We start from the raw sequence: 26,226 nt of genomic DNA on the forward strand, positions 1-26,226 counted from the left end.
TATGTTTTTTAATAACAAGCTTTCTTTTAACATTTATTGTTATTTCCTTCAAAACAAGTTAGCTTATTGCTTTAAATTTCTTTCAATAAAATTTTATATCTAAACAAAAATAACGTATGATACAAAAATATGTTTTTACAAAAACTATTATTTATACTTATAATAATATATTTACTTACTTGATACAACTTGACTTATTTATTTCCAGATATATTTGTTGTAAGTGTTGTAACGTATCTTATAATCAACTTCAAATTCATATATATACATATATATACAAGTGACCATGGCAGCACTAACCCTGCACAACCATTCTCAACACCCACAAGCTGGCATAAATCAACCAATAAGCTTCCACACGCACCAGGAATTAACCAATCACAGTCAGTTTGTTGGTTTTGTTAGCCAATCATTGAACAGTATTTGCTAATAATTACCTGGATGTGTTGTCACTAAAATTGAAACTTTATTGTTTTAGTTTTACTTTTTGTTGAAAATAGATTAAAATTAATTCTTTTTAGCTTTCTATACTAATTGTATTTATCAAATGCAACTAAATTGGTTATAAGTACTTTATTCTTAGTTTATTATTCTTATTAATCGACTTAAATAATTTGAAAAACTTCCAAAACTTAGATTTAGGTCAAGTTTGTTTTTTTGTTGTATAAAGTTTACTTATTTTATAAATAATTTATTTTTTTTAAATATTAAATCAAGATTCCAACAAAATTTAATAAAATTGGCCATCTAAACAAAGTTACTTAGGTTCAAATTTGTCCTTACAATATTTTTAATATAATAAGCGCTTCTCACCCACTTTGAATTAAGCGACTTTGTAGTTTTTATTGACTGATTAAAACAACATTAGTCAGCCAATTAAATACGTGTGTTTATCGAAAGCCCGCCAAATTGTAAAGTTATCCTGAGGGTATAAAAATTACTTTTAAACCTGCTCATAAAAAAATATAAACTATTCTTGAGTTTTTTAACAGAGTTTTTCGATGAATGTTTTCGTCTTTGTTTTATATAGTTTTTTTAAATAAAAGTAACTATGTTACAACAAATAGTTTTCAATAAAAATAAAATTGGTGTTTATTGACTGAGGTAAAACAAAAAGTAAGCAGCACATATAGTACAAACAAACTAATGTATACTAAAAGTTTAAATATACATTTTTTAACTTGTATAAAAGTTTGAGTCTTTTTAGAAGTAAAACTTGTATTAAACTTTTTTTTAAACTCATTAAAAAAACTAATGAAGTTTTTTAATTTAGACTGACTTTATAAAACTATTGGTATTTAATTTGGCAAGCATACCCTATTTAATACGTTAGTTGATAGAAAAGGAACGAAATATATTGATTAATTGATTACTGAGAGCTCATTTTCATTATTAAATTAAATTAAAATTTTATCATATTCTTTTCAAATATAGGTTGCCTTAATTTAACGAGTTTTATCAAACACAACAAAAATTAAAAATTCACTTGCTAAGTTCACAAACAATCTTTTTATTCCTGACAGCTTAAAATTTGTTTTACGTAATTTTACTAAAAAATATGATAGATTAACGTAAATACAGTATATTGAGCATAAAGCATTTTTTATTTATTAGCTTTCAAGTTTTAATGAAATTCTACATACTTAAAATTAGTATATAAAATATATTTTTATATTTACAGTCTAAAAACACGTATTTCAAAAGAAAAAGGTAAAAAATTAATAGGTTTTAAAGAATATGCAGTTAATTTTTAATATTTGACGTATTTAAGTGAGTAAAAATTATATATTATACTTAATTTTCGTTTACATTATTTGAAAAATAAAACTTTTAAACAAATTGTATAAGTAAGTTGATAATATATTTTCAGCACTACTGCAAAATCTGAGTGGAGTGAACGCAGTTTCAACAGTAATAAGAGGTATGTTTATAGTAAAACAATTAACTGTAAACACAAATAACTATTTAAAAAGATTAAATAAAAATAAATTCATAATTGATTTCTTGGTTACTGTTTATTTAAACAATAAAAAACAAATTGTTAGTTTTTACCAAATTAGAAAATATAGTTCAACATATAAAATTTGTGTATTGTAATAAAAATAACACAAAAAGTTCATAAATTTCACCATTTAAACCTTATAATTAATCAGTGAAATTTTCGCGCGGTTAATTTTTAACCCACCTGCTGCGATAATCAATTATGACGTAACAATTAGCTTGATGTGACATCGCAAACACAAAAAGTTTCTAGCGCAAATTTACAGGACCGCTTAGTAATTTCAACACTAGTAATATTTCAAAGTTTAAAATTACTATTTTATGAGATAAACTTTTTGACTTTATCCTTTACGTCTTGGACGGTTAGTAAAAAATTCAACAAAGAAAGACTTAATTTAAAATACTTTAAATTCTAATCAAACACTTTATTCTCATATTAACAATCCATTAAACTCAATTTTCTGTTTAAAAAGTTCAAGTGATACCATGCATATTTGTAAAACACAAAACAAACTCAGAATATAAGTTCTAACAACTTTACAAATCTATCACAAAATTAAATTATGACGTCACTAACTTTTACGTCACAGAGACGAACGAGAAGGACGATGACGCAATCAAGCTGTTCATTGGACAAGTTCCTAAAGATTGGGACGAGCAAGATTTGAGGCACTTGTTCGCGAGGTTCGGACCCATATACGAATTGTCCATACTCAGGGACAAATACACTGGGCTTCATAAAGGTTTGTGATAAATTAGTTTATAATAAAACAAAACAGTCCTATGTAGTAAAAAATATCTATATTGAAAGATAAATATACTGATTTCATAAAGGTATTGTGAAATTAGCACGTTTGAGTATCAAAAATGTTAATAAAATGTATGAGCCATCCACATTGAGAGACAAGTACACAGAACTTTGTAAGGGTTTATCGTTATGAGAGTGAGTAGTTCAATAGTTTTTAGAATTGTGAGTGTACTGTCTAAATTGAGAGACGAGTGACAAAACTAACAGCTTTTCACTGTGTATAAGTGTAACTTATTTTTAGTACATATCAACTATATATATCTAAGAATAAATATACTTGATTTCATTAGAAGTTAACGTTTTTTGTTAAAAATTATTATGTATGTTTATATAAACACTGTTTAGATACTAGCATCATATATTCATTAAAGTATATAAACGATTAGAAACTAATATAAGGAAATGTACAATAAGTACGTAATTTAATTTTTGTTAATATCTGTACGTTAATTAGCTTATTATTGAGCTTTTATAAAGGGCGGTTAAAAGAAAACTTTATATTTTTTATATTTTAAAAAATTGTTTGAAAGTGTTTGTCTATATGTTTTTGTTTATTAAAAACGTTTATTTTTATTTTGTGACTGCGGTTAATGTTCACACAAAAACATAAATCATGATTCACAGATCGTAATATACGACTTTATTTTGGTTTTGTGATACAAAAAATTAAGCTTGTTTTAGAGAAATACACTACAAAGCATTTTTTCAACATTATTTTCTGTAAAAAAAATAACACATGTAAGAAAATAATCTTTAAGCTGAACATATTTTTAAGCATAAATAGAATTTTTAAACCTAAGTTTTCATTTAAAGTCTACTATATTTAAACCTCTATTGTTTAGATTATATACTAAATATTGCATTTCAAGCATTTTTGAAATTGATAATAAATGTAGTGTATGAAAATCGTAAAAACCTAAGTTTTGATCAAATATTTCTCAAACTTTAAAAAATATTGTTTTCAGAAAACAAAATTAAACTCTTAGAGTGATTTTACTGTAAAACAATAGTTTAAAACTTCAAGTTACTAAGAATTATTACTGAAACTAAAACTTATACTTAATACCTTGTAATTAAAATTAAAATTATACGAGAAAACTTTAGCGGTCCAGTTTATTTCGTGTTATAAAAAAATACTTTTTAAAGTTTACAAAACAAACTTAGAGCTTTATGGCTGAAATTTTACCTCAGTGAATAATTATTTTAGTGAAAAGGATACTGAATACATTTTACGCATCATTACCTTTTGTAACTCTAACTGTAAAGGTTGCTTGAGAGCTCAGTAACTTTCTGTAAGTGCTTTTTAAATTTTGCTAATTTTTTTATTTTTTTAAAACCATGATCTTTATTTTGATACAACATTCTAAAACATATACAAAAGTATTTTAACAAAATTGTTTAAACATTTTAATCAAAATATTTTGTAAACAAAAATTTAAAAACTTAAATAAGTAGTCAAAAGTTTTTCATTTATGAGTAAAATATTTAGTTTCATTTAAAAAAATTAAACTCTATATATACTGTAAACCATTTTAAACTAAAGTTTAAAATTTTATAGAAACTTTAGAGCAAAAAGTATAAATCGATTGATTTTAGAATCAATAATAATAATAATGTTTCAACGGCATATAAGTTAAAGTTTGCCCTAAAAGTGCCATCCTGCCTTATTGAGAATAAAATTTATTTGACAGAATTTCTGCAACTTATAGCTAAATATGTTTGCAACAGACAGTACAAAATCAATAAATGTTAAAATGGAATGCTTGCGAAATATTAAAGTTCAAAGTTTAGCTCTAAATGTCACCAAAAACGCAAACTTTTTTGTAACAAATTTATAATAAAAAATTGATTTGAGTTTATTGATACTCAAAATCGACATAACTTTAAATATCAAACTTAATGTTTAGTTATAGTTAAAATAAACTGTTTTTGTATTATAAGATATATATTAAGATAAAAAATTAAAAAAAAGATTTAGAATAAAAAGATGGTGTTTAATTGTTTTGAGTTTTCCATAAAATTTTAAATCTTATTTAGTCATATTTAAGTTTTTAGTCTTTAATAAAACTATCACTTTCTCCAAGCGCTTTGTTAGTCTCAAATCTGATTTGTACAAAACTCGAATAAAATCTTACTGTAAGTAATTAATTTTAAACTTGCACGAAATATTTCCAACGCTTATTGCAATTTTTATTTTCTAACAAAAAGTTGTTGTGACGTTAACTTTTAACATAAAGTTGTTGTGACGTCATAAACAAAATTTTCCTCTTGTGTGTTCGCCTGTTATCTATCAAGTAAACAATATGGGAGTTTTTATCACTGAAACTTTACAGTAAAGTGAACTTTTCTGAAGAAGTTGCTCTGTTTTTGTTTATACGTTTTTAAATACATTTTATAATAAAACCAGTGTAGTTTTTTTGCTGTGTGTAAAATAGTATTTCAAGTAATCTAACTAAACATAACAAGTATAGTTTGTTAATAAAACAGATTGGGATTTTTTATGTAATAAAAATCTTACTGCAGAGTGAAATGATTAGAACTTTTAAAGAACTTGCTTTTTGGTAACAATAATCTTAAGTATAAAATTAATTTTTGTGGATTAAAAGAAGCCATTGTATATTTTTGCTGTATTTCAGGGCAGTTTAAAAACAACTTAATATAAACATTTAATGTTGAAAACTAAGCATCAAAATGGGAGTTTTTTTATTGAAGTTTTGTTATAAATTTTCCAACATAATGAACTTTTTTTTGCTATGAGAAGAATTTGATTGTTTTAAAACATTTATTAAACGCTTTTTTTTTCAATAACTTTGTTGTTTTTGACCGAAGGTTTTGTACAAAAACTATACGAAATTACTTAAAATAATCAAAAATATTCTATACAGTTTAGTTTTGTTTTAAAGGTTATAATATTTAAGTTAGAATTAAAACACATAACTGTCTTAATAAAAAAAAAATTAATCTTAATTGTCCTAAATTGTTTTCTATAAGGAGGATCGATCAAGTAAGGTGATTAAATGTTGATATCGTTAATGGAAAAAATGTGTTATTATCAATTAGGTTTAGTACCAAATTTTTAGCTTTAACTATCAGCGAAATTTTGACGAAAAAAATTTTGTTTAAATAAAAAGTATACAGTTTAATCGTTAATTTTATATAATGAGAAATTTTCAAAACAAAAATATGTTTTTTTCTAAAACTACCTTATCATTTAGTGTTAAAATATACTTAGAATAAGGTTAAGAAGGCTTATTACGTATTAATAAGAAACAAGCAAACAAACAAAACAGAAATAATTATTTAAAAGTTAAAGGTGAACAAGAAATTTAGGCAAAGAGTAATATGTTTCTTTTATTTAAACATATTTTTCTTAAAATATTCATTTTAATCTGCCTTTTAGTGTTTTTAAAGCCCCTAAAGCTTCTGCTTCGAGATTACTTTGTTTTACTTTCCTTTTTAAATCTTGGTCTCTTTAAGATTTTGCTACGGGAATTAAAATGTCTAGCAGAAAGGTTTAATCTTATCGAAAAAAAAAACGTTAAATTTAAAAAAAATGTTTAGTTTTCAACTTTAAAATAGAAACTTATTCAAAACAATTACATTAAAGTAGTTTTCGAGTATTTTAATACGACAATAAATACAGAAACTAAATTAACTAACAATGTTTTAAAAGTTTTTTTTTTACTTACTTGTGTATACACTTTTATAGTTTTCTTGCTAAAAAAGTATTTTTTAGACTATATTGAATTATATTTTCCAGTGCTAGCTAAAATCAATTTATTTAATTCAACTTTTCGTAATCTTTTTAAAAACTGCTTTAAAGTTATTAATACGAACTAAATTATAAAAGTATATGAGATTTTTGTTATCTGTAGATTTATACAAGTTGAATAAACTGTGTAATTTTATTAGCAGAAATTAGTAAAAATTTATTAAATATTATAAACCCTGATAATTTATTACTTTTAAAAGTTTTAGTTTTACTTGATAGTTAGAAATATCCAAGTAACTTCACTTCATAGGCCAAACATACTTTAGTTGAACAGAATTCGCTGTATAGCTTCATTGTAGCTAAATAATTTTTTTTTATAAAATATTTAGATTTTAATTTTCTTTTTATCCGCTAGGTTGCGCCTTCTTAACTTATTCGAGAAAGATCTCGGCGTTGACGGCGCAGAACAACCTCCATGAAAAACACACACTGCCAGGGGTTAGTTTTATAATTTTCTTTAAATGTTTGTTATAAATAAAATGTAGTTCAATTCACTACTTGGTGTTCCAAAATTATTAGGGTTTGTAAAGTAAAACTATGAAAAATTTGATAAGTTTGGCATACAGCGTGTCTAAAAAAAAAGAATTTGTAGTAACTTAATTTTTAGAACATTTATTCTACGAAAATGGGCCGCATTAAAGTTAAGATGCAAAGTTTAAGTTGCTTAAGTAGTAATATGAGGAACTTGGTTGATTAAGAAAAAACTTTCATTTTAAGACAAGGTGAATTAAACAAACACTTTTCGGTTTTGAACACATGTTTAAGGTTTGCTATGTTCTTCTCCAAACTTTAAAACTTTACGCCAGACATAAGCCTTTTAGAACATAAATCAATAAATCATTGAAAATCCGTTCAAGAACACAAAAACAAATCTTACTTCATAATAATATTTCGAAATCCTGTTTGACCGCGTTTTCATGCTACCGTTAAAAGGCTTGTAATTTCAAACAAATATATTGTCATCAATAATTCATACGACTCTCTCCTATTCTAACGTAGACGTTTTTCACTGAAGCTCCTTCTACTGTGCGGTATCGATCGGTTAAGAGAAGGCAGAAGCTGCAGAAAAAAATTAAAATTTATCTAACGTCTATCTGGTTTTAACATTCTGCTTTTTACAGTTTCAGATGTAGGACAGATTAATTTGTTTGTTTATTTACATTTGTTTTTTTTTTTTTTTTTGATCGATTAGGGTCGAAATGGTGGTTTCAAAAAGAAAAGAAGAAAATATTTATTTGATTTTGAATTTATTTTATTTGTTTATTTCATTTATAACGATAAATTATTTTAGGTGTAGTATTTACGGTTTTAAGCTACTTTTAACTTCTACAACATGTCCTAAAGTCATTATTTTAATTCGTTAAGGTTTTTCTTAATTAAATTGAAAAGTTTTTTAGCATGTATAGTTTTATGGTTGTTACATTTTTCACATCATTTTAATTTATGTAATAAATAATTTTTATTCATATTCACAGTTTAACTTTATTTCAATTAAAAAACACAGATGAACCACCCGATACAAGTAAAACCTGCCGATGCAGTCAGTAAGTCAGGTAAAAATATATTAATATATATATTATTTGCTAGTTTTATAAAAATTAAAATTTACTATGTATCTGTTAATAAAATTAAACTTACTCTAGAAGTTTTGATGTTTACTATTACTTTAAGTTTTAGTTACTGCTTACTATAAAACACTAGTTTAAAAGGCTTTGTATGTTTTAATTATCTTAAAGTTTTTTGAATAACATTTAATGCAAATCTTTTTTTCTTATAAATCGTTTGCTAGTGTGTTTATAGCGGCTTATTACGAAACATCGTGAATCAAAACAAGTGATGTTTTTTAAAAGTCTGTCAAAAAATAGTTATTTATAAGTTCAAAAATTTAATTTAATTATATAGAATTTTTTCAATTCAGTACAATGTATAAATCATATATTTTACGGATATTTGAAAACTTATTTATTGAAGTTCAATCCAGACTAAGAAATACTATAACTTATTTTTGATATCTTTTTAAAGCCATAGAGAAACAGAATATCTAAATATTTAAATTTGATTTCTAATCAAGATTTAACATATTGTAAAAACAGAAGACAGAAAATTATTTGTTGGTATGCTTGGTAAAACTATAGAGGAAAAGACACTTTTAAACAAATAGTTTTTATTTTAATAATTCATTTTTCATTTATTTTAATAAATAAACAGAAGATAGAAAATTGTTCGTTGGAATGCTTGGTAAAACTATAGAGGAACAGACACTTTTAAACAAATAGCTTTTATTTTAATAACTCAATTTTTCATTAATTTTAATAAACAAACAGAAGACAGAAAATTGTTCGTTGGAATGCTTGGTAAAACTATAGAGGAACAAGATGTTAGAAAGTTGTTCGAAATATTCGGCTACATAGAAGAATGCACAATATTGAGGTAACAAAAACTATATACAAATTTCATGAAATTAATGATGTTTTTCGTTTGTTTTAATTTTTGTTATAGTAAACTGTACCACATGATTTACTTTTTCTTTTTCTTTAGTTTTACTCTAGGTACTGCACAATTAACTTTTAAAATATGTCTTATACAAGTATAAATGTTGGATAGTTGTAAAAAGTTAAATTATATAATGATTTTATATGTTCAAAAATTTTGTCTTAATTTTCTAATACTTTTTCATGTTTACTATAAATACTAATTATCGAATTACAAGTAACAGAAATATTTAAAAAATACATTTAGATTGTTTTGTCTAAAAACTAAAATATAACTTAAAGCTTTAAATAGTAGCTAAACGATACTTAAAACTTTATTTTATTTTTTCTAAGTTTTAAATTTAATGTAAAGAAAAGAAAATTTTTAAAAAACTTAACAATTTTTTTTTGTTTCATCGATTTTAAAAACAGTTAATTAAAAGTTAGATATATAATCATCGAATAACTTAATACGTATGTGCATAAAGTATAAATAGTATGTAAATAGTGTAAAACTAACTATAACAGTGTAGTCTCTTATATTCTAAGGAGCTTTTATGCTGTTTTTTAGTTTTTTTTAATTATGAATAATAATAAACAGAACACCAGAAGGTCAAAGCAAGGGATGCGCTTTTGTTAAACTGTCCTCAAATCAAGAAGCTAAGTCCGCAATTGAAAAGTTACATGGATCTAGAACTATGCCTGTTAGTTATTAATTTATTTTATTTATTTAATCAGAAATTGAAAAACTACATGTAAGTAGAAGTATGTCTGTAGTGTATCTTATCTATATTTTTAAGCTCCTTTTATTGAGTTTGTAAAATTAAAGATTAGTTGGAGTATAACAGTACCCAACAATAAGTATAAACTAGTATAAACTAAAAAATAACATTTTTTGTACGGTAATTGTAATATATATGTATATATATATTTTAAAAACAACTGTACTTAAGTTAGTTTATATTGAAATAAAGTATTATTTAAAGTTTATTAATGACAAAAAAAACTATAATTCAAATATTTTTTTCTTGCTATGTTTTACTAAAAAAGTTATTTTTGACATTAAATACTTTAGTTTTTGACTTAGAAATAAAAAGAATCGTCTAAAACAAGTTTATAAAACATTTTTTTTGATATTTACTTTTTAATAGATTTGTCAACTACCTTAATTTAAAATGCTCACGTTAACTTGGAAAACTTTGTTAACTGTAGCAAGTTATAATACATTACCAATTTTTAGTGGGAAGAATATCTGACTTTTATAAACTTTAACAAATGATAAAGCTTAAGAAAAAAAAGTTTAAATAAATGTGTAACGCTAATTACTATACTTTGGTTAATATTTTAACGTAGTTATAAATAACATATTTTATATATATTATTGTCAGAGACACAAGATACATTAACCCAATGTGCTACTAATTAGTCTAACTTTTTGTCTTTTTTTTAACGCCAGCTATGTTTTTACATTAGTAAGTTGTCTATGTAACAAGACTTTGATGTATTTGATAAGAATATTAATTATGCTAGGTTTAATTACTTTAAAAGTCTTAACAAACTCATTAAACTTCAAAAATGTACTAAAATTATAATGTATTCTAAAACCATGCTGTCATTATTTTTAAAGTTCATCTAATCAAGTATAAACCGAAAATTGTGCCGAAAAACAATAATAAACACTGATTATGTGTCTTGTATTTTGTTTAAAGATGTGTGGCGTGAGTTAAATTAGGAATTTAAAATAAAACAATAATTTTCAACTGTAATTTTCTTATTATGAAACTTTGCAAATCTGTTTTTTTTTTCTTTTACTGACTAACCTAATTAAGCTGGTCAGAATCCATAAAAGACTTTTGCTTGTCATAATAAGTCTTAATCATAACCGGTTATGCCAAATAATTTTTCTTATAAAGTCCATTTTGAATCAATATTTTCCACTTTTGTGCATAATGAAATAACCATACATAGATTAAGTTAAATAATCTTGATATTAACTATCTTTTGAATAGAATTTAGCAGTGTTTAGTTTCTTAGGTCTAACATTTAGGATCAAAAGTAAAAGTTTTATTTAGTTATATTTATTATATCCGTATTTCATGCTTTAACGTTGAAAACATAAATAATAATAATATCTAAAAAAATCCTTATTAAGTTGTAAGTTATTGTTACAAAGTGAGCTTATTATAAGATTTTAAACAATTAAACCTACTTAAACCACAAATGTTTTTAAAATAAAAATTAATTTTACTGTATTTCAGTATATTAAAAATAAATATATACACATAAACAAGCTACTAATAATTATTTTTCTTTTTTAATTTAAAACTCTGACGGATTTAAACAAAAGTTTTCCACTAAAAAAAACAGGAAAAAATTCTTGAAGATCAACTGTGTATAAATAATTTAAGTTTTTACGTTTTTCCCATATTTTTTGTTTATAAAATTATGTCAGTTTTCAGAAAAAAATTTCAACAAAATTTTTTTGAATATATCGAGCTGGGTAAAATAATTTTTCAAAATTTTTTAGTATAATTTTTTTTTTACTAGTTTTTAGAGACTATTTCGTTGCTGTTCTTTAAAAAACCAGACTCTTCTAAATACTTTTTAAAAAAACTTGTTTTTAAGTGAAAAAATATAACTGTTAAAAACAGATTAATGTTGATTTGTTTTGCGGAAAAACAAACTTGGTTTGTAAATAAACATATAAATTTACTTAAAATAAAATCAGCCAGACTAATATATCTCTGTAATTAATACTCTAATACTAGTAACAATTAAATAATATGTAAATATTTCATGGATTTAAAAAACATAATAGTATTTATATTTAAAATGCTTAAAATTATCTTACAAAGCAATGAAAGTTTTATATTGATTAATTTAAACGTTGAGGCTTAGTTTGAAAACAGTGATGAATAATTCATACGAAAACTTATCATTGTGACGTAACAAGAAGCGTTTTATTTTTTCTGATGCTAATTTGGCAATTTTTAAAAAGAAATCTCTGAAAATAGCTTTTTATTGATTACCCATCAGTTCAAGCTCTGTTTTCTAATTTATGTTAAAAACAACGATCAATTTTTCAGAACTTTTTTACAGATGTTTTTTGTTTTAAAAATCAATAACTAAATTTTAAATTTTGCTTTTGTACGTAAATAAAACAACTTATCATAAAAACTTCAGTTTTAAGCGATACTCCATTTTGCTTCTTAAGACAGAAAAAAAATGTGATTTTTATTTTTTAATTCTTTTCAAAAACATGGTTAGTTAAAATTAATTTAGTAAACATAAGTTTTAGTTTTGATTCAATAATGATTTATCAAAAATTAATGTAAATAATGTACTATTATGAAGAGTATGCATTTTAATATAATTTTAAAGTTATATAAAAAAATTTTATAAAGTAAAATCAAAGTGAGTATTTTCTTTATTTGTTGTTAACAATCATTAAAACTTAGTGAACATTAAACTGATATAGGTATAACTTTTTGTCTAATTTAACTGTTACAAAGCTTAATGTTTATTTCACAGATCATTGAAAACTATAACATTTAAAAAATATAACAACTTGTACAAAAGAGCTCACATAAAAAGTCATAAAACAAGCAACCATAAAAAGCTCGTAGTAACATATTATTTTTGTCAAACTTATATCATAATAAATCATCAACTTTTTGTTACAAAATCCATCATATAGTAGAATATAAAAAAATGAAGTGAAGAAAACTCGTTAACAAACTCAAATATTTTACATTTAAGTCACAAGTTAACAGTACATCTTTTATGAAATTATGACGTCACACAGGGAGCGTCGTCATCGCTTGTGGTGAAGTTTGCGGACACGGATCGCGAGAGAGCAGTGAGGAGAATGCAGCAGATCACACAAACTTATTCGCTCATAAGTCCGCTTCCGCTACAACTTACAACTGCCGGTGCCACATACGGGCTTCCCTATGCACAAGTTAGTATGAATCAACCTGTACTACACATGCATCATTTTATAACTAAAAATACATCTAAATAGTGCTGTTTATCGGTTGCCCTGTGCTCAAGTATGTCTAGATATTTAAATAAATTTGAAGTTTATATTATGTTCGTCGTTTTCTATACATGATATCTGTGTATATAAAAACATTTTTTAACAAATATCTGATCAGAAATCACTTATTTGGAATCTTTCTATGTATAACAGAGATCATGAACCTTTAATAATTAGAGAAATGGCTATAAAATCTTAAAAATTTGTGTTCACAACAATATGTCTAACAGAAAACGCACTATATTACTAGTAAAATACGTTGTTCAACTTTTTTTTAATTATTCTTTATAAAAAAGTATTAGATTATTTCTGTAAGTAATACACTCTATTGTTCAACAAAGTTGACTTAAAATTAAAGATAACAGAAATTCTATGTTACAAACAGATAAGTATAACTATTTGCTATTTAAAAAACCATTATTGATAATCAATATTGTTACAAATAATATCCGTATTATGACAAAATAATTTGAGTGGTTTTTTGTCGTTCAATTTTTTTTTCTCATGAATACACTACTTTATTTTTGGAATGCAACCGTTAGTATTACTTTAGTATTTTATGCTAATAAAAAATACAGTACTAATGGTTATATTACCGTATATATACTAGTTAGTTTAAACTGTCTATTGAAAATGTTTTACATGTTTGTTAAAACTTTGTAATAATAATTTTAAGTAAAACATTCACACCCCCATGGTAAAAAAAAACTGACTCTAATACCGATTCAAGTTTATATAAACGTTTAAAGTATCAAAAAAGTTTTTTTACGATTGAAGTTACAGTATATTGAAACGTAAGCCTATATCTTCGTAAGTATTGTTTATTTTTTAGCTTAATTTTACTAACTATCATCGAAATGTTTTTTGGTAAAATAAAAAGCTACTAGACCTGGATATTTATTAAACAATAAAAACGTTAAAACAAAAATCCTAGTAAGTGATACAAATATAAGGAGAATAAATTCAAGTCCATATTTATATAAAGTATGCCACATGCATTTTGAAAACGTCTTTCAAAAGGACGAAGCAATAAAACTGAACACTTTTTAAAAGCCAGAACACTTTGCTAGCATGCATTATTCATAAGTTGAAAAGGCGGCACCTTGTGGTTGAAATTAAAAGCGACATATGTTCACCGAGAATTTGTAAATAATTTGTTTGCTTTTAAATTTAACTTGATGTTCGCAAGATGCTAAATTGAATTATTTATCATTTTCGTAAATAGCTGAGATAAATCTTAAGTGGTTATGGTCCTGTGAGAATTATCCATTTAGATTTTATGACATCCATTAGCAATATGTGTGGATTTTATTCTAAATTGATTTGAAATTTAAAACGTTAATGTCTAAAAATTTATTTCAAATTTAAAAATGTTGTTATTTACTTTTAAGATATTTACAAGTTTTATTATTTTACAACCATAACATATATTTTCTACAAGTAGAAAGTAAAAAGTTTAACAAGTAATAATATAAATAAGGAGCATTAATTGAAAAATAAACAACTTGTGAGTGACATCCAGATTTAATCGCAATTATCGTAAAAACATATTATGAACTACAACTACCATTGTCAGCCATAACCAGCTTAAGGATAAGCTACTGATTACTTTACTGCTACTTTACTGCTATTTTCACTTCCAATAATATTAAGTAATACTGAAATTTTCGCTAAGATAACATGAACAAATTGTAAAACCATATATTATTTGTATATACTAATATACGTATACTACTATGATAGTAAATATGTAATATATTATTTTCATACAGAATATACAATTTATTATTTGTATGTACTAATATACGTATACTACTATGATAATAAATATGTAATATATTATTTTCAAACAGAATATACAATTTATTATTTGTATGTACTAATATACGTATACTACTATGATAATAAATATGTAATATATTGTTTTCAAACAGAATATACAATTTATTATTTGTTTGAATTAATGTATATGTAATATATTATTTTCAAACAGAATATACAAGGAGTTCTACCAACAGCTACTGGTTGGAACACCCCTCAGCAGACTACTGTCATGCAAAGTCCAGCTACTGGTAAGTAATAATAAAATAAATGTATATATAAATTTTATTAAAACACTATGTTTTCAAAAACAACAGAACAGCTTTTTAGTTTTTTTATTATAATAATATCTTAATACATAAATCAAAACTGCTGATTTTAACTTTTGACAAAATTAAAGTTTTCAAACCACTTTAACTATATATATATATATATTTATTTATTTACTTAAAATGCTTTGAAAACTGTGGAGAAAGCAAAACAAAACTTTTAATTATATAAAAGTGGTCAATTTTATTTATTCTTATATTATTGTATTTGATATTGAGTAACTTTTGACTTCAGTACAGTATGATAATCACTTAACCTTTTATCAACTAACCTTAAAAATATTAACCATAACTTATACTTTAACTTATAATAAAACTTTTTAAAGTAGTCAATTTAGTTTATTCTTATATCATTGTAGTTGTTATTAAGTAATTTTCGATTTCAGTAGGCTATAAAAATAACTTATATTATATCAATTTGTCTTACATGTATCAATTATAACATCATACCAACAGTACTCCATAGTACTACTCTTTATATCATTGTAGTTGTTATTGAGTAAATTTTGACTTCAGTACAGTATGATAATCACTTAACTTTATATTGATTAACCTTATAATTAATAACTATAACTTATACCAACAGTGCTCCACCCCTCACACTCCATCCCAGCTGCAGCGATTCCATCAACCCCCCAATCTCCAGTCACCCCGCTCATCAACTTGTTCCCGCAAACGTCCAACGCGCAACAGATCAGCAACAGTGTCAGCTCATCGGATGTCGTACAAACAGCTGTCAACCCGCTTCAGACTGCTGTGAACCCGCTTCAGACTGCTGTGAACCCGTTGCAGACCGCAGTTTATCCCATACAAGCTGCCTACCCAGGATTGTGTGAGTTATTAGTTTGTTATTTTATAACTTGTTTCAATTAAACACTGTTAACTGATGATAACTTGTAGTAGCCGATTATTGAAAACTGCGACTTGTTTTTTCTTCAGACTTGTTAGTACAAGTCATCTATTACTTGTATTAGTAGCTCCGACAATGATGTATTCCTGCATTAGTTGTAAGGTATGTCTAGCGGCTTTGAAATAGAATTGCCTTTTTTAAGCACTAGTTTGTTGCGTTCAAGTTATTTTGTCCAAAGACATGTTTACAAAGAAACATTTCGGTTATCGAGCCGTACACCACATTTCAACAAAATAAAACCAACTTTGTTCAATGAAGATCATTCCTTCCACTCAAAACACTTTATGGTCTTTTTATCAAAAGAAGTTTTCTTAATATTTCCTGGTCTATGATGATCATATTAAAAGTTTAAATGTCTCTAAACAAAATTATTTTTAGAATAAGGGAATTACCATGTTGTAAATTGATTAAAACTATGAGTTGGCTTTCTTTTTTAATCTTACAGTTTAGGAGTAAACAATTCTATTAAAAAACTAATAATCAAAAATTAAAGATACTTTAGTTAATTTTTTTATGCTACTTGTTTATTTCCTGGTATGTCTTACCTTTATTAGTTATACATTTTTAACTAACACAGTTGTATTCAAACACCACTAAGTAAAAATAGATATAATGCAGTTACAAGAGATTATCTTGCGTTTATTGTTATCTAGGCTTTATCTATACTTTTTAAAAACATATCGATTGCCACCATGTGTTCATACATCTTCCAACTACTGCGCCTATATTAAATCACATGAAACTATAAAAAGTATAATTAAAACTCGTGATTCTAATTTAAATAAGTAACTGATAAGAGATAAGATTTAGAAGAGAGTAATTAAGTTGTAAAGAAGACTCTAAAGTGAAGTAAAATACTTACCTACTTGTTTTTGGTGATTACTATCTTTTGAAAACAGTGTTTTTAGGTTCAGTTTGTAGATCGATTTTTAACATATTTTATTTTTAGTATTTTTTTCTTGAAGTAAATAGTTTAAAATAAATAGATAAAATCTTCTGATAAAACACAGACCAAATGTTAGTACTAATTAAAATTCGTCTACAATTACAATATTTTTATGCTAATTACTTGGAGGTTTTTGAGTTCAATATATTTGTTAGTTTGAATACCATAGATATAATTATAAATCAATTAATTAAGATATCAATTTAAATTAAAAAGAACTAAAATGTAAACACAAATTGACAAGGACAGTTTACACTTTGAATTCTTGGTGATTTTACTACTGCAGTTGCTGAAAGAAAATATAAGTCATGTATCAACTTACATATTAAAATAGTAGAAAAAAAAATTACTTTAAGTTTTATATTGTATTATTAGTCGCCAAAACTTTCTTATTCAGAGTATGACATGAAGCTTTTTCGAGAGGAGAATAACTTCTTAGTCTACGTAGGCGTATCTAGCACAAATGTACTTGTTCTATTTGTAACTAAAGTTTAAAGAATTAATAGTATCTGTGAATTATATGCGAAAAATATTAGACAATTAAACTTAAACCTCATCAGTTAAAAAAAATTGATGTAAAAATACATATATTTTAAAATATTCTTCTATTTTAAAGTAATACGAAAATAAATTATGATGAAAAAAAGTTAAGTATACATAGCATTTTACAAGACAACTATTTTTCATACTGTTAATTTGATAACTTCTGCAGCTTATCATACTTGTTTAAACTAAATTAATAACATTTAAAGATATAAAAAGTTTACTACATTTTACAGTTCAAAGACTATTGATAGCAGTCCAATTTAATTTTTCAGACATCTGGGTTTTAAATTATTGATTTCTTCAACTTGAATACACTCCAACAATCCTTTTATATTCACTCATATTCATTAACTCGTCGTAATTTTGTAGCCATATAACATCTCAGATATAATCCATATAATATAACATTATCAGGCACTATTGAGACATTTCAATGAAATTAACACTCTTGAATAGCGCAGACAGTATCTAAACAAAAGCAACATTTTTGATTGTCTAATTTCGTGCTTATTGTTCTTTAAAATATTTTAACGTTTCATAACTAAGACAAATTGAACGAGATCCAAAATTTTGGTGTATAACAAAAATATCAACGTTAATATATCAAAACATATATTTCATACTAAAACTAATTTTCACAGCACAGACAGAATGTATACAGATTGAACAACTTGAATTGTCTTATATAATATCTACCATGCGTTAAAAGCTTTTTACTCAGACATATTGGATGAAATCCACAGTGTGTGATGAACAATAATTACGTAAACAAATGTAAAAAATATACAAAACAACTGAAACTTACTTTACAGCACAGACTGCTCAAGCTGCTACTGCTTTGGACGCAACTCAACAATATGCTGCTGCACACCCTTATACTGGTTAGTCATATATATATATATATATGATTAGTATTTATTAATATATTAATATATATATATATATGTATATTAATACATTAGTATATATTAATATTACATAAATTATAAGTAAATATTTATCATATGCAAATCAACAATATACTACACATCTTTATACTGGTTACTTAATGTACATATTTTTATGTGTACTTGTACCAATAATCATTATCAAAACTTTGTACGCACCAATACAGACTCCGCAAGGAAATGATAAATAACCACAATCAATAAAATCAAATATGTTTTCAGTTGTGTATGTACCCACACAAACATACGGAGGAACTCAACAATACTCACATACTTAATAATATTAAATATGTTCACAGTTGTGTATGTACCCACTCAAACCTACGGAGGCACTCAACAATACTCACATACTTAATAATATTAAATATATTCACAGTTGTGTATGTTCCCACACAAACATACGGAGGAACTTAACAATACTCACATACTTAATAATATTGAATATATTTACAGTTGTGTATGTTCCCACACAAACATACGGAGGAACTCAACAATACTCACATACTTAATAATATTAAATATGTTCACAGTTGTGTATGTTCCCACACAAACATACGGAGGAACTCAACAATACTCACATACTAAATAATATTAAATATATTCACAGTTGTGTATGTTCCCACACAAACATACGGAGGAACTCAACAATACTCACATACTTAATAATATTAAATATATTCACAGTTGTGTATGTTCCCACTCAAACATACGGAGGCACTCAACAATACTCACATACTAAATAATATTAAATATGTTCACAGTTGTGTATGTTCCCACACAAACATACGGAGGAACTCAACAATACTCACATACTTAATAATATTAAATATATTCACAGTTGTGTATGTACCCACTCAAACATACGGAGGAACCCAACAATACTCACATACTTAATAATATTGAATATATTCACAGTTGTGTATGTTCCCACACAAACATACGGAGGAACTCAACAATACTCACATACTAAATAATATTAAATATGTTCACAGTTGTGTATGTTCCCACACAAACATACGGAGGAACCCAACAATACTCACATACTAAATAATATTAAATATGTTCACAGTTGTGTATGTTCCCACACAAACATACGGAGGAACTCAACAATACTCACATACTAAATAATATTAAATATGTTCACAGTTGTGTATGTTCCCACACAAACATACGGAGGAACTCAACAATACTCACATACTAAATAATATTAAATATATTCACAGTTGTGTATGTTCCCACACAAACATACGGAGGAACCCAACAATACTCACATACTTAATAATATTGAATATATTTTCAGTTGTGTATGTTCCCACACAAACATACGGAGGAACTCAACAATACTCACATACTAAATAATATTAAATATATTCACAGTTGTGTATGTTCCCACACAAACATACGGAGGAACTCAACAATACTCACATACTAAATAATATTAAATATGTTCACAGTTGTGTATGTTCCCACACAAACATACGGAGGCACTCAACAATACTCACATACTAAATAATATTAAATATGTTCACAGTTGTGTATGTTCCCACACAAACATACGGAGGCACTCAACAATACTCACATACTAAATAATATTGAATATGTTCACAGTTGTGTATGTGCTTACTCAAACATACGGAGGAACTCAACAATACTCACATACTTAATAATATTAAATATATTCACAGTCGTGTATGTTCCCACACAAACATACGGAGGAACTCAACAATACTCACATATTTAATAATATTAAATATGTTCACAGTTATGTATGTACCCACACAAACATACGGAGGAACCCAACAATACTCACATACTTAATAATATTGAATATATTTTCAGTTGTGTATGTTCCCACACAAACATACGGAGGCACTCAACAATACTCACATACTTAATAATATTAAATATATTTACAGTTGTGTATGTACCCACACAAACATACGGAGGAACTCAACAATACTCACATACTAAATAATATTAAATATGTTCACAGTTGTGTATGTTCCCACACAAACATACGGAGGAACTCAACAATACTCACATACTTAATAATATTGAATATATTCACAGTTGTGTATGTTCCCACTCAAACATACGGAGGAACTCAACAATACTCACATACTTAATAATATTGAATATATTCACAGTTGTGTATGTTCCCACACAAACATACGGAGGAACTCAACAATACTCACATACTTAATAATATTAAATATATTCACAGTTGTGTATGTTCCCACACAAACATACGGAGGAACTCAACAATACTCACATACTTAATAATATTAAATATATTCACAGTTGTGTATGTTCCCACTCAAACATACGGAGGAACTCAACAATACTCACATACTTAATAATATTAAATATGTTCACAGTTGTGTATGTACCAACACAAACATACGGAGGCACTCAACAATACTCACATACTTAATAATATTAAATATATTCACAGTTGTGTATGTATCCACACAAACATACGGAGGCACTCAACAATACTCACATACTTAATAATATTAAATATATTCACGGTTGTGTATGTTCCCACTCAAACATACGGAGGCACTCAACAATACTCACATACTTAATAATATTAAATATATTCACAGTTGTGTGTGTTCCCACTCAAACATACGGAGGCACCCAACAATACTCACATACTTAATAATATTGAATATATTCACAGTTGTGTATGTGCCCACACAAACATACGGAGGCACTCAACAATACTCACATACTTAATAATATTAAATATATTTACAGTTGTGTATGTACCCACACAAACATACGGAGGCACTCAACAATACTCACATATTTAATAATATTAAATATGTTCACAGTTGTGTATGTTCCCACACAAACATACGGAGGAACCCAACAATACTCACATACTTAATAATATTAAATATATTCACAGTTGTGTATGTACCCACACAAACATACGGAGGAACCCAACAATACTCACATACTTAATAATATTAAATATATTCACAGTTGTGTATGTACCCACACAAACATACGGAGGCACTCAACAATACTCACATACTTAATAATATTAAATACATTCACAGTTGTGTATGTACCCACACAAACATACGGAGGAACCCAACAATACTCCGCCACTGCTGCTGCTGTCACTCCGAGTCCAACTCCGATCGCTCAAGCAACTTTACAAACTGCACCAATCAGCCACACTCCCCAGAAAGAAGGTAGCTCAAATTTAAATTATAATACAATACATGTCATTTTAATTGCTGAGTTCTTCTGTGCAACTTATTTGTTCAGAAAAAAATATTAGTAACGCATACAGGCTTTAATTGCTTTCATTCTAGTTAAAAAAACTGTTGCTTTAAGTTAGCATATCTGAAGTATATAACTTGTATTTTAATATGATACCTTTTTACTACTAAACTGGAAGTGCTAGGAATTTATGCAATCAATAATAAAACTGATTAAATAAAATGTGCATTCTAACGTCCATACTAATTTCAAGGTCCGGAAGGACTGCTGCAGTATAGCATATCTAGTGTATAACACTGGAAATGCTATATAAGTATGCAATCAATAACAAAACTTTCAACTTTGTAAAATGATAAAAACAGTTTAATATATTCTAACGTGCATTCTAATTTCAAGGTCCGGAAGGGTGCAATTTGTTCATTTATCATCTTCCCCAAGACTTTCAGGATTCTGATCTCGCATGTGTCTTCCAACCTTTCGGAAATGTGATATCTGCTAAAGTGTTCATTGATAGAGCTACAAATCAGAGCAAGTGCTTTGGTGAGTCGTTGTTATTTATTTGTTTTAGCAACAGAAAAAAAAGCAAAAAAAAACGAAAGTTTATTTATACCTAGTTTATAATACAAAAGTTTATGTATTAGATCTAGTTATAAGCTTCAGGGTTGTTTTTTCACGCTTGAAAATTTTTATTTTAATTTTTTGCTACTAAAAGGAATCCAAGTATATCACAACTTTCTCACTTAATTAATATTTTTATTTGACTACACACTACTTAGAATACCACGGCTTCATATATAATGAATAAATCCATGCTCTTTAATTAAGGTGTTATAAAGTAGCTCAAAACAGTATTTTTGTTGATATTTTATAACATCTATTTATAACAACTGTTAAATGTTTTATATAATTACTATAATTTTGCAGGATTCGTCAGTTATGATAATGTAGCAAGTAACAATAAAATCAAAAACTATGTACTTGTAATTTTAACAGGATTCATCAGTTACGATAATGTGGCGAGTAGTCAGGCAGCCATACAAACAATGAACGGGTTTCAGATCGGAATGAAAAGATTGAAGGTGCAACTGAAGAGACCCAAGGAACAGAGTCGTCCTTATTAGTGTGACATCATAAAACGTTGACGACGACATAATAGTTGACAAAAGGTTTGTTTTTACTGGTTGCTTATAGCTGATAGTACGACCAAAGTGCCTCATAATTGCTTATTGCTCGCCTTTACAACTTTTTTATAACTTAAAACTAAAATATAGTGATAACCTTTTATGAAAAATAATATATATATATATATATATAAACTTTAACACTTTCCACCGAGCCCACTTGCAGAGCTTTTAAATAATGTATTAAGAAAACAAGATTTTAATAATTTATTTATTTCAAACCTTTAAGCTGAGGGTTAGATTTTTTTTATAAAAATCATGCTCTAATTTTTTTTTAACTCTACTTTTCTTGATAAATTATACATATGTATATATATTTGTTAAAACTGGTATATACGTATAACTTTTTAGAATTATTTGTCAATTATAAAAACTTTTAAGGTAGACCATTCCTAAAATTGAAAGTTTTGTTATTTAAACACTATTTATTCTTAAACTTTAAATAGCCTTCTTTTATAGAAAAACAACAAGTTCTTACTAAATTTTTAATTTTATTGAATAAATCAGTATTTGTAATTAAATATCCTACGTCAAGGACATAGAACTAAGGGTATAAAAAAATAATAAAAGATGCTTTGTAAAAACGTAATTACTATTAAACAACTTAATTTATTAGAGAACTGCCTTATTAGCGAGATACAAAAGTGCTTGTTAAAAAGAGACATTGCCAAATTATCGACTATTGAGGAGGTTGTATAACCGTCGTTATTGTCTTTTATGACGTCACAATCGTTATTGTCTTGTGTCGTACATTACACGTCACAAAAACGTATATATGACGTCACAATTGTTTTTGCAGATTGGGCAATTTGTTGTAAGAACTTCAGTAACTTCAGTAACTTTTTATTTTTGTACTAATTAATGTAGTAGTTACAAAAATATAGATCTTCAAACTTTAACTGTCACAAGAAAACAAAAAATAAATGTATAAACCTTAAAAAATACATTTTAATAAAAAAGAAATAGTCGAAAAACTTGAAATTTTTTTTTAACAATTGCATTTTACTTGACGGTAGTTTGATATTACTTTTTTTTACAAAAATTAAAAATAAAATAAACTAACTTACTATATAATTTTCCAATTGAATGAGAATAAGTTTTCAAATGTGAAAGTTTAAATACATTTATGGATCTAAAAATCTGTTTTTTTAAATTTTACAAAGTTTTTCAAAATGAGGCTATAGCTGTTTGAAAGTAAATGTAAAAGAACTGAAACAGTTAATTTTGATATGAAAGCATATGTTTTTGCTCCAAATTTAAGTAAACCAGATTATAAAAAGAAATATCAATTAAGAAATTGAATTGAATATCTTATGTTAAGAAAGGGTAGCATAGACATAGGACATTTTATAGTTAAAAAAAGTTGATTAATATATCTATTGTAGATTGAAATTACATTATATACCAACTTAAACCCTTTTTTGACGACAACTAATTCTTTATGCTACAAGATAGCTTTTAAAACTGTTGTTTTTCAAAAACAAAAATAATATAATAAAAATAAAAAAACAATATTTTCAAAAATAGAAAAAATGCCCAACTGCGAAAACAATGGCAAAAATATTGGTAGAAGGAAACAACTTTTGTTTACTTTAACAAAAAAATAATTTAGATGTTATTAGATCATGTGTTGTAATTATATTCATTTTATTAATTGGAGTTTCGTACTTTCGTATGCACTATTTATTTGCAATAAATTGTCAGGTAAAACTTGTTGCATTTATTTGTTATATTCTGTTGTTTGGCTGTTGTATCAACAATTATTAGTTTTTTAAAATAATTATACATAACACAATAAACCTTTCAAAATAGAAATAAGCTTGTAGGGTTTAAATAAATAAACAAACTTTGCAAGTACACTTCAAACACTGGTTATATTTTTAATAAATCACTTGATATTTTTAAACTAGTTATTAAAAACTAAAAACATTTCTTAGATGTTATAAACTAACAAAAAAAATTCATGATATATTTCAAAATGCATTAAAGCAAAATTTAAGGCTTTAATTATGTTAAAACTAATTTAAAATAATTCAAAACGTAAAATTTATTAGAATTAGTCTAGTTTTACTGATAATCAATAAAATTAAAAATTATTACATAAATTATTGCTGACAGCAAAACTTTTGGTGAATTTTTGTTGTCGTTAGTTTTAAATATTTATTTACTCAGATTCTACTGTATTTTGAAAATTTAAATAGTTTTTGAAAAACTTATGTTGAAAAACTTATGTTTAACAAATTTTAATTTTTAGCAAAATTAACTTTTAAATAAATATAATAGTTTAAGATACGTGATTCTTAGTATATGAAGCTCAAAAAAAAACCTAGTTTATTTATACTAATGTAGCTAAATTAGTTAGTTTTAAAGCTCATAAATAATAACTTTTTATATTAAGTTAAGGGGTTGTTTTTTTAGTTTGCTCATTCAGATTTAAAAAATGTTTTTCAATCTACAGGAAAACTTGGAGTCAAAAAGCTTCTACAAAAAAAAATATTTTATCATTTTTTTGTACATAATTTGTTTCGCACTGTTGTACAACAAGGGTATATTAAGTCTCAATTGTGAGTTTTTACTTAGGGATTTTATTTCACGCTTACTGTATATCAAGTCTCAGTTGTGAGTGTTTACTTGGGGACTTTTTATTCACGCTTACTTACCGATACGTTCCTTTAGTGGTGTATAATATTAAATATATGTATTTTTTTATTTTCTACACATATATATATATATATATATGTATACACATTTGTGTAATAATAAATCTATATATATATATGTAATTTACTTTGCTCGCTTCAAAAAATATTGCTTTTGTTTATTCTACGTTTATCCTGACGTATTTGTTACCCTAAACTTAACAATGGTCATTCTAAAACCTTCAAACTTCCCTTTTATGGTCTACTTATGCGCAGGTCAAAGTTACAAAATTTATAATAAATTCTCAACTCTAACTAATAAACCTTGATTATTCCCCCAAAAGTAGTATTTAACGTTAGATTGGACAGTAAAATTTCAATAAGTTTTTCAAAGTTTTCATGGTAAATTTACATAAAAATTAGTTTTAAAATGCTCGCCAGAATTAGTGTTTATTACAAATATATATATATAGTCCCTTTTAATGTGTTAAAATCGTTGTCAAAGCTAGCATTCATATAGATATCTCAGACTGGTCTTGAAGACTTATGGTACTATGGACATTGTAAAACGCTTTT

At 25.8% G+C, this 26,226-nt stretch overlaps 1 protein-coding gene across 1 annotated transcript; it reads left to right on the plus strand.

The window, feature by feature from the left end:
* The first annotated feature begins 286 nt into the window (after positions 1–286).
* Positions 287–25,983, plus strand: LOC145840691 (CUGBP Elav-like family member 3-A). Its single transcript, XM_082948017.1, has 15 exons — positions 287–383; positions 1,871–1,921; positions 2,592–2,744; positions 6,937–7,019; positions 8,086–8,134; positions 8,906–9,011; positions 9,654–9,756; positions 12,858–13,013; positions 15,085–15,163; positions 15,828–16,073; positions 18,456–18,524; positions 21,662–21,799; positions 22,227–22,370; positions 22,824–22,996; positions 25,470–25,983. Exons 1-14 carry the CDS (start codon positions 287–289, stop codon positions 22,949–22,951), a joined length of 1,602 nt encoding a protein of 533 aa, XP_082804143.1. The 3' UTR covers positions 22,952–22,996; positions 25,470–25,983.
* Positions 25,984–26,226: the final 243 nt, after the last annotated feature.

Source organism: Thalia democratica, chromosome 7 (assembly GCF_965202585.1).
Source record: "Thalia democratica chromosome 7, ktThaDemo2.hap1.1, whole genome shotgun sequence".
In the NCBI taxonomy this organism is placed as follows: domain Eukaryota; kingdom Metazoa; phylum Chordata; class Thaliacea; order Salpida; family Salpidae; genus Thalia; species Thalia democratica.

What these genes read in the sequence shown, in the direction of transcription:
- LOC145840691 (XM_082948017.1), top strand. Translation starts at nt 287, where the DNA reads ATGGCAGCACTAACCCTGCACAACCATTCTCAACACCCACAAGCTGGC. An exon ending in ACGGGCTTCCCTATGCACAA is followed by an intron (nt 13,014 to 15,084) that starts GTTAGTATGAAT and finishes ATTTTCAAACAG; the next exon opens with AATATACAAGGAGTTCTACC. An exon ending in TGCTGCACACCCTTATACTG is followed by an intron (nt 18,525 to 21,661) that starts GTTAGTCATATA and finishes ATACATTCACAG; the next exon opens with TTGTGTATGTACCCACACAA.